The following is a 15,576-nucleotide window of genomic DNA, read 5'->3' on the forward strand; positions in this document are numbered from 1 at the left end:
TGTTATTTTACCCTTGGTTTGGAAGAAATATTCAAAAATTCATAATATTACAAAATACTGTGGCAAAATTTTGGTTCAATTATTTTTTTTAGGCTTAAATGTGTTGACATTTAGGAATGATCTAGAAATATTTCATATATTTCAGGTGTAGGGTCTTGTTAGGGAAAGAAGTATAATGTGTTGCTTCATTACAATGGTTTCAATTTAAAAAATATTGGAGTAGAAGCTCTGAGGCGTATGGAAGCTTTCATGCTATTCTTAGAAGTTCCTGAATTCTTATGCTGGAATCTGTATTAGGTTAGGCATGACATCCTCCACCACTGTGTCTCTTGTTTTTCTTCTTCCCGGCATTGGAGTGACTCCAACAGTGCAAAGGCAGAAAGGAAATACATGTTCAGGGATTGGAGAGGCTTTCTTTGCCCATTCTTTGATAGTGCTCCAAACCAGATTAAACACAGCTGTCACACAATTTGTGCCACTGTGATCTACATTACAAGCCTTGTCTACATGCATACTCTGTAAAGAAGAAAATTAAATTTATTTTCAAAATTATCATTACAAGATATATGGGGCTTGAATTAGGCAAAGCTACAATTTCCCCATTTTTTTCCCCTGCAACTATATTATCAGAGTGACAAAAATGAACTGTAGTATCCTTTTACATTTTAAAGCAACTCGTCCTATCTCAGGGAAGCAACACTCAGGAGTATTTTACTATAAAAAGAGCAGATATTTAATAATGTTAATGATTTCTGCAACAACTGCAAATCTTTAGAAAGACTGATCTTCTATGAGAGCATTGTTTTATTAAATAAAACATCCTATTTTAATGTAGTGTAAAATACCTATCTTCTATAATGTCTCAAAGTACCAATTTGAAAGTTATTTTTTTATTGTTTATTGCCTCATGTTTCTCAAAGTGAATGTTACTATTATCCCCATAGTCACAATTTGTGGTTAAGTATAATTTATGGGACAAGGAAAAAAAACCAATTCTTTAAATTTTTATAATACTTTTTTAAAAGAGAATGAGGAAAAAATACATTCAATTACTATCATTTTGATTTGTTTTGGCCTTAATATGTACTTCTTATGACATTTTAAATCATCTTACCAGATAATATAAGAATTCTATGTTTAACAAAAAGGAGTAGGTAAAATTTATTGCATGTAAGGAATAGAAAACAATAAGAAATTATGCTGAGAAGTATAATTAAGAAATTATGCAACTAGAAGTTGCTATTATTTATGAGGCCCCATTCTAGGACATAAATCTATTTTAGGACGAAGTTGAAATTGCACACTTGTAAAATAATTCCCCTTGGGCCTAAAGTTTAAAATAAGGTTACAAATCAAGAAATTCATGCCCCATAGTCCTCAGATAAAGTAACCTTCATACCAAATCTGCATATACAATCCTTGCTCTAGACTGATGCTCAGTTAAAACACAGAATACAGATTTTCAGCTACAGACAAACTTCCACAAGCCACATTAAGTTTTACTATTAACTTTGGTTTGAGGCTGCATACTTGACAATTGTCTTAAACCAAACTATTTCAAAGAGGTTGTCTTTGTAACTGTTCCAATGTTGATACTAAGAAGCACATCACAAAGTTAGCTTGAAGTGGTTATGTTTAGAGGTCCTTATTATGAATGGGTTTTGGCATCTGAACATTTTTTAACACATGTGAATAGTATTGATAGATCAGCTTTATTTTCTAATTTCCATATATAATATCAGTTAAGAATGAAGAGAAGAGAAACTCCTAACTGGGAAATTAAGTACATATCTACCTTACTGCCCTCTGACCACCTGCTCAGCCAAGCAACTTTCCAACCTACCTCCCTGACTCTTGTCAAATGTATTCATTCAAGTTGCCTCTTGATCTTTGCTCTTCCTTTGACCCAGCAAATCTCTCATCCTTGGTCTCCTACTTACTGTCATATCTCCTATAAAGCTGAAGTTGAACTCTACAGACTGGGGATTCTGGAGACTTGGTGATCTCACTGAGCAAAGCAATGTAATGAACTGAGTAGGTTATAATCAAAATTGAGGAGACCTTATTTTGCTCTTTAAAACTACCACTATTCTAGGATGACTAAGAAATCCATAAACCTACACAGAATGAAGAGCATTTTTACCTTGTATCTAAGGAAATGTTATATTTTTTTCTTAATCAAGTTAATGCCAATCTGACAAAACTCATTAAAAAAATGTAGATTTAGAACTTGTTAAAGGTAAAAGAGCTCTATTTCCTTTAATGTGCTCATTTTACAGTCAAGGAAATAGTGCATACCATATTTTTTTGCCTCACACCTAGTAATTTATACTGTGCTTTATCATTTATAAGATTGTTTTTCATACGCTGTCAATTTTTGACTGTTTGGAGCCAATTAACTTTGGTAAAAATAAAATACTGCACTTTTGGAAAAATATCAATTAATATGAATTAGTAGAAGAAAAAGAATGATCAAATTCCAAATCATTAAATATACATTAAATATCATAACTTTATAGTAAATTTTACCTGCATAAATTTTTTTCCTAGTTTCACATTTTTGAAAAAATACCCTAACATTTAAATGTTGGTATTTCCTTTCATGAAAATATCATCTTTTACTTGGTGGATAAAACCCTCTATTTGTAAATATCCCGCATTCTTTGATACTACAGATAATGAATTTCATTTAATTGAAACATTGAACATTTCTGTAAAGATTAATTCAATATTTATAGAAAGCTATTTCAAAATTTGTAAATAAATACATCCATTGATAGTGTTTGTACAAACTTTGCCACTAAATTTATTTTACAAATTTTGATTCAAAGTCTAGTAAACCTTATCATTCACAAAGCTTTCAACTCTTTCTCACAAAATTAAGTCAGAAAAATTAAAATACACTTTGAATTTTGTAACTCTTTCATTTCCCAAGTTAAATAATTTGATCTCTGTGTTCAGTATTTTCTCATTCAAATGTAAATGACATAAGTGGTAATTGGACCAAGTCAGTTTATAGACCTTCACTAAAAAGAGTGTCTTTCTTGATCTACTGATATATATTTTTCATGTGCCAACATAACACATTAATCAGAAAATTTTTAGTTAAATCCAATAAATAATTTAAATTACAAAATAAAAAGTATGCAAATACTAAATTTTGACAAGAGCAATCACTTATTGTTAAATATATCCATTTACTTCTGCATATGGACTTTGACAACTCAAAGATATATATCAATTCAGGGAAATACTGGATATAACTTGCTAAAGATACACAATGCTGAAATTATCAATGGAGTAGAGATCTGAGAACTAAAGTAAGATTAGCGACATCTAAATTACCGTTCAGGAGATGTTAAAATAGAATGTGCTTGGCTGTGGAATTAGACTGATCTAATACTAAATATCATGCTGCATTAGAATGAGAGTAAATAATAGTGTTTGAAGACTTCCTTACCAAATATCATATATGTTATTTTAAATTTTTCCTTATATCCACTGAAATAGCACCATTTCAAAGATCATATGGATTTATGATGAACTCCATATCGTAGGAAACTAAGAATTGAATTTCTAAGTGTCTTACATAAATTCTAATTAGCATATAAATGAATGTTTACCTTTTTCTAATGTTGCCTCTGTCTTAGTCTTTGGATAAGCTGCAAGAAAAAAACAGTATGTGCATCAATTACCACAATTTATATAAATTAGTTATATATAAATTTCAATTTAACTAGGATGATGTATTTATTATTATTAAAATTATTCTTATACATAATGTCAATAAATAGCTTAAATTTCTTATTTTCTCTAAAGATTAAATAATTTTAATTTTTATAAATATGAGTCCATCTACATTTTAACATAATGTCTCAAAACTGGTGTTGAAATTTTCTAACACATTGACAAAAGTAAGAATTCATGGTGAACTACATTTAGTATTCAAAACACCTAGGACTGAAAATCGTTAAGATAATGTGAAATATAAAAGTAATTCAAGCAGCATACTTTGCGTATCAAAACAGATAATTTCTATAGGGAATTGGTATTTGGGATGGAAGAAACCAGAGTTATCTCCTTTCCTGATTCCTTCCCCTGCTGCATTTTTCAACCCAATCACAAGTTTTATTATTATTTCCAAGTACAGAAGAGAAATGAAGCAAATGTATCTGTGACATATTTTTTGATTTAACCTCAAAGAATCAATGGAATTACTCCACTCAAAAACTAGAATGCTACTTGTCTTTGACCCACTAGATTCAAGTATAGATTCTAAGTTCTAATTTAAATGATAGGTAATAGAATTCAAATCAATATAATATGTGAAGTTTTAATTTGCTCATGTAAACATTAGGAAGGCTGAGTGATGTTTGTTGTATAATCACTTGTTTTGCAGAAAAAAGCTTTGGTGAAGGCAGTTTGTAATTAGTTGTATGGCCGGAGAACAGGGGGTTGGGGGAGTGAGTTGGCTTATATGCCCCTTTCAGCCAAAAATCAGCAGTTATGTTATTCTTTGGAGAATAAAACATCTTTGAAAAAGAAAGTAATGAGGCCTCTTTTTAAAATTTTTCTAAGTTTTATTAAAGTCTTTTTAAAAAGATATATATACATATATATCTAATTGTATTTTGAGAAAAAAGGCAAGCCAAATATTTCAGAGAATAGGAAATATAAATGTGTTTAGTTTTCTATGTAGGCAAAGCTCTCCTTTTGCATGTAAAGTTGTTTTATTAATTTTTTCCAAATATGTATAATTTTTTGGTGTATTTACCTATGTAATAATAGAAACATGGAAATAAGGAACCTCAGGAGTCTTTCTCATTGTAAGTAACCGTCAATGTGTTTCAATTAGATAGTGGATTGTCATAATAAGCTTACATTGAAATATTTTATGTAATTAATTTGTTTTAGTTTTAATTTAGGAGGGCAAAGAAGGAATATATACAGATAAATAGTACATCAGACTAGAGTGCTAAATAATCGTTTTTACTGTTTTGCCTGCTGACAGTAGCCATTGGATGGGGACATAGAAATGCTTGATTTCAATGTTCATGAAATATTAAAAGAGATAGCTTGTTTGTTTTCTGATTCCATTCCAAGTTGGATTAATTTACTTGGCATGCATGTGAACTAACGCAGATATGTGTTTTGGCACACTGGAATTTAAATGTATTTGTAATACCAATGATTATCTTTGAGGATTCTGAAAATAACATGGACACCCTATTTAATTGGTATTTATGCCAACCAATTATAGTCTGAAAAAACAGATAAGTTATTATCCAAATTATCTTTTCCTATATTTATTTAGAACATAACATTTATTAATGATGTCTTCAGGAGTAATGAGAGTATGTTTTACTAATTCCCATTTTAGTAATTCCTTGAACCCCAACATATTTGAATTCACATTTTAAATATTTTATTATGAATATTATAATATAATTAATATCCAACAAATTAACTCATACTTATATGACACATTTTAGTAATTGTAATTTTACCCCCATTCTTTCTTCATCTTTTTCTCTTATATTGGGGAGCAGTGGGTAGGAGCTTAAGACTAACTTTTGAAGACTATATTGTTGAAGTCGGTCTAGAAAATATTCTAAGCAGGTGGGAAAATGACTGTATGGGCAGAAGATTCTCATAACTACATAGGTCTTCATGGTTCCAAACAAATAAAACACGAAATGACAGAGTTAAAAATAAAGAGAATGGAAAAAGTATTAACATGCTCTTTAATTCTCTGTGGGAAAAATTCCCATCTAAATCCCCATGAAAAGCCACAAGTCACAACTAGCCCAACCAATAAAATAGCAATTAATATAAACAGCATATTTTCTAGAGCCTTCATACCTGTTTCAGGAATTGATGAAATTCTATGAAATTAAATGTACTACTTTTAACCATGCTATAGAGGCTGATGGCTAGAAAGCTGAATGAGAATTTGATAATTTGATCTCTTTCATCTAATTTTTTAATTTCCCACACGACATTACACCTATTTTTCAAAAAATAACAATCAAAGATAATGTTGTTTAGGCTATAGGAAAAAAGCAGCTAACCCAGAAGGCAAGCATTTTGAAAGCCATGTATTTGAAGCCATTTCACAAACTTAACTTTTATTTAAAAAAAAATTATTAACCTTATTTCCATGTCTCTATTATTACATAGGTAAATACACCAAAAAATTATATATATTTGGAAAAAACTAATAAAACAACTTTACATGCAAAAGGAGAGCTGTGCTTACATAGCAAACTAAACACATTCATAGTTCCTATTTTCTGAAATATTTGGCTTGCTTTTATTCTCAAGCATGGTAGTTTACAAGAGAGAATTCTCACTGGTCTTCCCAAATAATACAAAACTTCAGCTTTCAAGCCTTAATACATAAGACATAAATCATATTTTGATTTTATGTCTCCTATACTTATACCATCTTCCCTTTACCTAGGAAAAGCACTTAAAAAGTGATATCAATTTTTGGGGCGCCTGGTGGCTCAGTCAGTTGAACATCTAACTCTTGATTTCGGCTAGGGTCATGATCTCAGGGTCCTGAGATGGAGCCCCTTGTCAGGCTCCTGCTGGGCGTGGAGCCTGCTTGGGATTCTCTCTCCCTCTCCCTCTGCCCTTCCTCTCCCCCCTCAGTCACACACTCTTTCTCTAAAAAAAAAAAAAAGGAAAAAAAAAGAGAAAGATATGAATTTCTATAGTGAAACAATAACATTCTCTCAACAGAATGGTAAGTAATTAACACATATTAAACAAAAAACAACCAAGAATTCCTCAAAATAATACATTGATCTTGGTTAGCTATAAAATAATTAGGTTCTCAGTATAAAGAGGGTCACTTTTGAGAGATTTCACTGGCTGCTTCCATAATATTCATACCTTATCATAATAACTAAGCAGCATGTTTTACACACACATGCATAAAAATTTAAACTACTATGAGCATAATGAAAAAAATATAATTTAGCAGATAGAGACATTAACAGGCATGGAAGGATAAAATGACAACATGTTGATGTCATTATTTTCTAATGTTTCTAAGTGCTTTCAAGCCTACAGTCGCATTATTACTTGAAAGAATCTTTCCCTTGAACAAGGAATAGAAATACTAGTATAAATAACATCAGTGATTTGGTCTACGTGATCATCACATCCTCAATGTGCACAGGAAGAAACAGCTTTAGAGAGTAACAACATTCAGGATTGAAACAAAACAAGCTTTTATCCCATTTATTACTTTTTATTAAACTGTTATTCTATTCATAGCATAATGTGTCCATCTTCATAGAAAATCAGTTAACTCTGATGGTGTAGTCTATTTCTGGGCTATTCTATTCCATTGATTTCTGTCTATCCTTATTCTCACATCATTCTGCTCAATTTCGGCAGCTGTGCTATAACTCTTGAAATCGGATAAAATATGGGGCGCCTGAGTGGCTCAGGCTGTTAGCATCTGACTCTTGGTTTTGGCTCAGGTCATGATCTCAGAGGTGTGAGACTGAGGCCCACAATGGCTCTGAGCTCAGCGCAGTCTGCTCAAGGTTCTATCTCTCCTTGCTCTTCCTCCCTCTCTGTCCCTCTCCCACCTCACTCATGTGTGTGTGTGCTCTCCTTTCTAAAATAAACAAAATCTTTTTTAAAAAAAGGAAATCAGATAAAGACCTCCAAATTTGCTCTTTTATTCAGAATTGTTTTAGCCATCCTAGGTCCTTTGTATTGCATATTAATTTTAGAGTTGACTAATTAATATACAAACAAAAATGTGCTGGAATTTGACTGGTATAGGATTAAATTTCCAGATCCATTTGGGGAGAATTTACATCTCAACTAAAGTGAGTTTCAATCTATTGTTTTATATATCTGTTCATTAAAGTCTTCTTTATTTGCCAATGACTTTTTAACGATGTTTTATAGATTTCATTGTAAATGTGATGCACTTTTTTATTTAAATCCATCACTAAGAATTTCATGTTCCATTATTTTAAATGAAATTGTCTTTTTAAAACTTTTGTCTAATTTTTTTATTCATTGCCAGTATGTGTGTATTTACACTGTCCTTTTATCCAATGAGATTTCTAAAATCATCCGCAAGTTCCTAAATTTTTCATATGTATAATTGGGTTTTCTCTCAGTCATGTGGGTGCTCTGGGAGATGTTCCATTTACAAATCCGTATAATTATTTTCTCAAACTTATGAAATTTCACCAAACGCATGCAGTTTTGTTGTTGCATGACAAACTCAAAGGGACTCTTGTTCCGACTTTTTAGCTTTATCTCTACATATGTCCATTCTCTCCCATATATTATGCCCCAAAACCCATTGACCTCAGTCTCCTAATCTCCAATCTCCATATTCTCTACCAGGGCGACTACCATCCTGTGCTTGGGCTCCCCTCTTTTGGCTGTGGTTCAGAAGTGCTTTCATGCAGAAAGCTGGGGAGCCTGGACTCCCCTCACATTTCCCTTCTCTCAGAGATCACAATCCTGCATGCCTTTTGACCCATGTCTGCCAACAGTTGCTTCACGTATTTTGTCCAATTTTCTAGTCATTTATATTATGAGAGAAAGTTCAGTTTCAGCTACTCCATCATAGATGAAGATGGAATTTTCTCTTTAGGTGATTTTTTAAAAGCCTGGCAATCCTTTTTCTATATGCTAGTTGTATCCTTAACAGTAGTTTACTCTACAAAACAATGAGTCAAACAATAAGTGGCTTTTGAAGGTGTAATAAGGAGGTGGAAGCCAGAGACTCCTATTTATATGCTAGGTAGAAATGATGTTTTAGAAGATACTACAAGCAAGGCAGTCACTGAAGAAACAAATAATTATATTTGATTAATTTCTAAAGAAAAGGATAACTTTTATACGATGGCGAAATAGGAGAAACAGGTATATATTTCGGGAAAGAGGCCAGTTGATGAAAATGTGTAAGCTGCTAAAGGAAAAAGCGAGAATTTACAAAGAATGAGGCAACTAGGCCTCTAGCCAAGGTGCTGAACCTGAGTGCTATTCAACTCAACACAAAAGGGTACTTGGCTCAGTATGGATGAGAAGGAGTATAACAAATGGAAAATGACCAGGCAGTCACCAAAACCAGAGGCCCCACAGAGGACCACTGAACTGCTTAATATGTTCTAGTAACATTCCCAGCACTTGTATGGAGAAAAAAGAAGGAAATAAGTGTTCAAGGTCAAAGAAATATATTCATATCAATCTTTTTCTGTCAACTCTGGAATATACAAAAAAAGCACCTCACAGAGTCACACAGGGGAGAAATTTTCTCTTTTCACCACAATGAGATTTTCCCACAGGCAAAGAGCACCATGATGCCAAGGCTATTTTGTAAAAGCTGTTTGGGAAAGCATTATCAAAGTGAGAATGCAGAGCCCTCTGTTTTGCAAAAAGCAAGATACCTAGTGTTGCTAACTAAAGATGCCATCTCTATAGTGCTACCATTTAATTCAACTAGCTCTAATAACATGCTATGGGGAAATCTGGGGCTAGACACTGGGGAGACGAAGACAATTCAGATACTTCTATCCCTTAAGTAGTTCACAATTCAGAAGAATTAAACAGACATAAAATCATTCAAAATTTTGACCAACAATTACCTGGAATTTATTTCAGTGAGATGAGATAAAACCATATTATAGTTTGTAAAATTCAGGGGGAAATGTTGTTTTAATAGGATTAAAGCAAAATAGAAGTGTTCCATAAAACTTACCAACAATATAATATGATACACTTTTAAACATTATAAATTAGTAAAAATATGAGAAGTTGGGCTCAGTAAAGTCTATATGGGTCAGTAAGGTTCATATTTTCTTTTCTACAATATTCCAAGGCCCTAAAGAGAATGACTTAATTTTCATATATCTATTTCTGCTCTCTGATGCAGTTTAGAATTCTCTAATTAGTAGCTACTGAGAGCCTCAAAGTGGATTCTCAGATTCATTATTTTGACAGGAGATAGCTATAAGATCATTGTACTGATTAAGGGACAACTAAGTCAATATGACTAATGCTTTCTTTCCTGCCAACTCATAGCTGCCCAGGAGGCTGAATTATACCCACTTTACTGCAGATATAAAATCAGTGAACTTAAAGGTTTTTCTTCTTTCTTTATTATGGAGAAAAATATAGGATAACAAATGGGGCTTCATATAACTTGTGATAACTGATGTGAAAAATGAAAAACAGAAGTTGAACATGAATGCCGAAAATGTGAAGAAAAAAAAATATTCCTTGGAATGCTATAGTTCTAACTTCTTTTTCTAAAATTATCAAATCTATAATTAGATCTAATAACCCTAAACTTTTAAAAAGTTAAAGGAGCCTAAAAGCTCCTGAGTGATAAATGTCTCCAGAAACCTACCTTTTATACATTTTTCTTCACACTCTTCCATACTTCCAAATCGGTTCTGATTTCCTTCACATCCCCCATACATAAATTCTTCACACTGTTGAGTGTGAATGTTGAAAAAAAATTGCGTAATCATTGCTCTGCATGGGCCATTATCCGCTTTCAAAGCACAAAATGAATGTAAAAGTTTCAGTGGTGGCAACTCAACATCTACAAGGCAAAAATAAAAGATATATAACCTTCCATCCACACAGTAATAATGTTCTTTATTTTCTTTTCAGTAGGTCCTAATGTTTCTTAAAAAGCATGACAGAAATAGCACAGGCTGAAGAAACCATGACAAATTATTAAAAATTTTCAAAAAGGTAAATAAAGTTTACAAACACACCAAATGAAACAGATTTTATCAACAATTAAACTTTAAGAGTAGAATAGTTTTCTAGATTCGTGTTAGTGGTTTGGCTTAAACATACACCTGTTGACCAGTATGGAAATGCGTAGTAGTTGTACAGTAACCAATGTGTTGACATTACAAGTAGAGAGATCTTTTTAAATTCAGCTGTTTTTAAGGACATTAATGCACAGCTCTTTGATTTGCTCTCCCTCAGCCACAGTTGTGTCATTTTTTACACATAAATGACTCTTTAAAAGCAGCAGTATATACGTACTCATATAAATATATATATCACTGTATTATATATATATGATTATATATGATATAATCATGATATATGATACATATACACATATATATATCACTGTATTAAGCCAGTCCCAAAATATGAATATGTTGGTGTTTGGTATTACAAATACATATATATCACGGTCCATTCTTTTATTTACCATGGTTGGTTTTTAACAATGTTGAAAAAACTTAATGCTGTCTGTATTTTAAAATAGAATTGAGGCAATTCTTTTGATCTTGAGTTAGAATTTTTTCCCCTCAATATCCAATCACTTATTTTAGTCACAGAGGAATTTCATATCTTGGGAAGGGACTTATATATACGGAAAACTCAATTAGAAATTTTAAATTTTATAGAGTCTAATAATATTAATAGGGGCCTAATTTTAAGTAAGTTGCATTTGCTTATAGAATCTATCAGTAAGATAGATACTGAATATTGTGGTTGGTACTATCAACATAAAAAAGAACAAATAAGGTCATTAATACTCCTTGAATATTGTCTATAACATATTTTCTAAGACTTTCAGTATTCGCTATGATCACTTCTGAGAATATGGAAGCGTTAAAATGACCTAAGCCAGTTTGCCCTTTAGAGGGCAGCAGTATGCTGCTAAATTGAAACTAATTAAGTCTAGGAATCTTCCAAAAAAGGGTTTTAATGCACTATAAAATAATTTACTTTGAAAAAATATGAATGGATGTCATCATTTAAAAATATATAAAACATTTTAAAAGCATTAAATAAAAGAACAAGTTTGTGAATAAATAACCATCTAGAAGGAAATCAATTTAGAATGTCCTATAGTTTCGAAACTTCTGTGAATTTTTTGAAAGAGAAGATACACGTATCATAAAAGTTGGATTAGATAATTTTATCAAATCTCTTCTACCCTTCAGCTTTTGTTACCTTAATTATCTGTATTGAATTAATGTCAAGTATTAGCCACATTTCTGTAGTGTTAAAACTCTTTATGATAAAATAATTGGAATATTATTTTTTATTTTCTACATGGGTCTAAAATGGTAAGTAAGCCCTGAAACCTTAGAAGGGCTAAAAATATAGCTTTCTATACATAAACTATTATGCTGTTTCATTCGACAGTAATTATTTATGAGCATGTGAATTATATCTCCACCACTCATCCAACTTTTAAACTTAAAATGGAAGTTTAATCTATAAAATGCCATATCACCATTTTGATTTCTTTGATAACTGAAATGACAATTTTTCTCAATTGAAATAAATTGAGCTGACAGAAATGTTATAATAGTAAATGTTCAGACCCAAATTTGATAGGGTAGAATAACATAAAACAGAGATTTATTTATTATGACATCTACAAAAGACATGGATATTTTTAGCATCAAACACAACTTTCATGAATTGGCTAATTAGCAAGTTAGCTAATTATTACTGGTCAAACCCTTAACTAATGTTGACTTTTATGCACCTGTGCACTTGTCTGTTTTCAGCTTCCTGTGGGGTTATGTGCAATCAAAAAAATATAATTTGGGTGTTTATATAATTTTTTAAAATAATTTTTACACCAATTATATAGTGTCCCTAAAGCCAATCAATCTCTATAATATATATGTAAATAGTTTACCAAAATGAGTAAATAACTATTCGTTGACATATATAAATTTTTTTCTCATTTCTTTTCTTTTTAATTATGTACCTAATATTTTATGCTGAAGAAATTATTTAAATATGATTGGCTTTAAATTGTCTCCCAAGGCATATCAAAAGTTTCTGGCACCTAATAAGATGGGTACTTCAGAATTATAATTTTCCTTAAATGTTCTTGGACTTCCCTGAAATTACTAATTTTCTTAAATTATATACACAAGTGCTTTTCTCTATAGAAATTCATTTATATTATATATATAATAGCACCTATATATATTATATATACATTATATATAAAATAGCATTTTAGAGAGTTGGTAAAAATATTTTCCATAAATATGTGACTATAAACAGAAAAGTGATTTATGAAAAAATGTTTTCCATTCATCACTGAAATTACAATTGTCAGTTTGAAGTAAGAAATAACTAACAGCCCTTTCTGAATAGTAGTACACTTGTGAATAATTGTAAATGCTACTTACAGTCTCTTCTTAAAGATTTAGAATACTGTCCCTGACATTCTGACTTGTTAAAAGTTGTGAGAAGCTAGAAGACTTTGCATCTAAGACCCTAAGCAGTGCATTTTACCGAGAGCAGGCCCACGACAAGTATCATTGCATTAGCACAATGCGTTTGTACACTCTAGACACATTTTTATGCGACTAATAAAAATGTGACCTGTCAGTTCTATAAATATCTGATCTTAAAATCAGATCTCAGAATCTCAGAAGTCACATACACAATTTTGAGAAATGAGCTAAGAATAATATTATTCTGATATTCTGAATTTTATGGCTAAATACCATTACTTCAGAAGTTCCAATAGCACTCCTTAAATAATATGATGGTCCCTGATTCCCACATTAATGTGACTTCAGATCTTTATAGACACACTACTTTAGACAGGCGCCTGCAGTATAATTCTCTACCTGGAGGACCCAGGGAGCTTTACCTAATACCTGAGTTGCTACAGATATTTAGGAGAACTAGTTCTTATAAAAATTTGTGTAAGATTCTTTCTCATTGATGATTCCTCTGACTTCGACTTTTGGTATGTTTGGTAATCCTTTTCATCATGCCAAACTTATTTTACATTTTCTCTATTAAGCATCTACCACCCCGAGTTCAACTTGCTATTTAGGAATTATACCACCAGGTGGTGGCCGTCAGCCACAGAAATGAAGGCTGGTTTCCCATAGTGGTCCTCGTAGTAGTAATACTAGCTAATGTTGTTTACTATAGTAATTACTGTGTTCCAGACGTTTTGTAACTATATTATTTAGTAATCACAGCAATCTTCTGAAAGGTATCCTCTCCATTTACAAATTACAAAACAGCGCTGTAGAAATGAATTGCTCAGTTCACACCATAAGTACTGGCTTTAAAACTGACCCCCACTTAGTTTTATACCAGATTTATCTCACACATTCTTAATAATTGAATGATATTGTCACAGATCTGTATGACTGAGATTCCTAGATTGACATTTAGGCCAAGCACATAGATTTAATTCTAGAATTTACACTCAATATTTTTTCTCAAATTCACCTTATAAAAACTGAAAATTTCAGCTATGAAAGGTAGGTGATTTTATAGCAAGTTCCCAAGTGAAACACTAGAATTAATTTTGTTAATTTATTAATTTTATTAATATCATTAATAAAGCATTAATTATTAATAATATATTTTATTAATATTTCATTGATTTTATTATTAATCTTTGCCATTGACATTTTAATGTATTTCTTAGATAAATCACATATTAGAATATTCTTTCGTGCAGTCAGCTTATGGCCCCCGCCTTGGCAGAGCATCCCTGAAGTGGGGCAGTGATGAGGTGTGGTCTCTTGGATGGAGTGCCATGCCCCTCGACCCAAAAGGGATGGAAGTCTCTCTTGGTTTTCATTTCTTACCTTGGATAAATCTTTTTGAAAGTTAATCTTGTGTGGATCATGGGTCAGGCACTGTGTGGTCATGGCAGATATGATAGTAGATTGGGTGCCAGTAGCCCCAATTCATGTAGCCTGCAGACACTGAAGACTTACAAACATTCAAGAAGTTCAAGGTGCTGTGTTTGTGCATAATAAGATAGCTAAGCTTGTCTGGAGGGTCAGGGATAGCTTTCCTGACACTTGAAACTGAGACTTACAGAAAGTGTTAGTGACAAGGATCTGCTTAACCCCATGTAACCAGGAAACATATACAGGACAGCGTAATAGGATTTAATCTGATGCAGCCAGATGAACAGGATTATGGTTTTTATTGTATCATTTTTATAATTGATTTCTTGCATTTTATGTCTCACAGTCTGAGGATTACAATCTCACTCACCCCTCCTCTGTCCTGGGATGTTGGATAGTAGGCTCATGATAATATTTGGGAACATGTCATGTCCCTGACCCTTCGAGTCCTCATTCTCCTGGAACTTGCTTGGGAGCCAAGAGCTTTAAGATAACTTACTATTTAAGAGTCTACATGCTGTTTGATTCTCTTGTGAAAAGATTCGATTTCTCTGGCAGGAAAGAATACAGCCACACACTCTCTGCCTTCTCCATGCCAGACTATTGATTAAGACACTAGGAGTCAGAGCATTTACATGACTCATCTAGTTTTGCAAAGCTACTATGTGGCAAAACCCACAGGCAAACTTAGGTCGGCCTGATTCTAAATCTTATGAAAGACACCAGCCTTTCTCTAAATGCTCCCTGCGAATCTTCTCTCTCTCACTCTAAAGGAATTTTTTTTAAAAAAGAGCTTATCACTACTGTTTTTTATTATCAAAAAGTTTATTGTATTTCATCCTCTCAGCTGGTTAGACTGATTAAGAAAAAGCCTACTATTGCCTTGTGAGAGAAATGATAAAATCTTGTATGT

General features: G+C 32.1%; 1 protein-coding gene across 4 annotated transcripts in view; it reads right to left on the reverse strand.

Annotated features, from left to right (window-relative positions):
• TFPI (tissue factor pathway inhibitor) overlaps positions 1-15,576 on the reverse strand; it is a 63,450-nt gene that overhangs the window by 19,844 nt on the left and 28,030 nt on the right. For all 4 annotated transcript variants that reach the window (XR_004623524.1, XM_034654830.1, XM_019808972.2 and 1 more), the window contains 2 exons: positions 10,397-10,594; positions 3,624-3,662 (listed from right to left, as the gene is read on the reverse strand). Coding sequence is in view for 3 of the 4 variants with exons in the window: in XM_019808972.2 (XP_019664531.1) it covers positions 3,624-3,662; positions 10,397-10,594 (237 nt within the window). In the remaining variant the exon portion in view is untranslated. The remainder of the gene's footprint in view (positions 1-3,623; positions 3,663-10,396; positions 10,595-15,576) is intronic.

The sequence above is a fragment of the Ailuropoda melanoleuca genome, chromosome 2 (assembly GCF_002007445.2).
Source record: "Ailuropoda melanoleuca isolate Jingjing chromosome 2, ASM200744v2, whole genome shotgun sequence".
NCBI classification, from domain to species: Eukaryota; Metazoa; Chordata; class Mammalia; order Carnivora; family Ursidae; genus Ailuropoda; species Ailuropoda melanoleuca.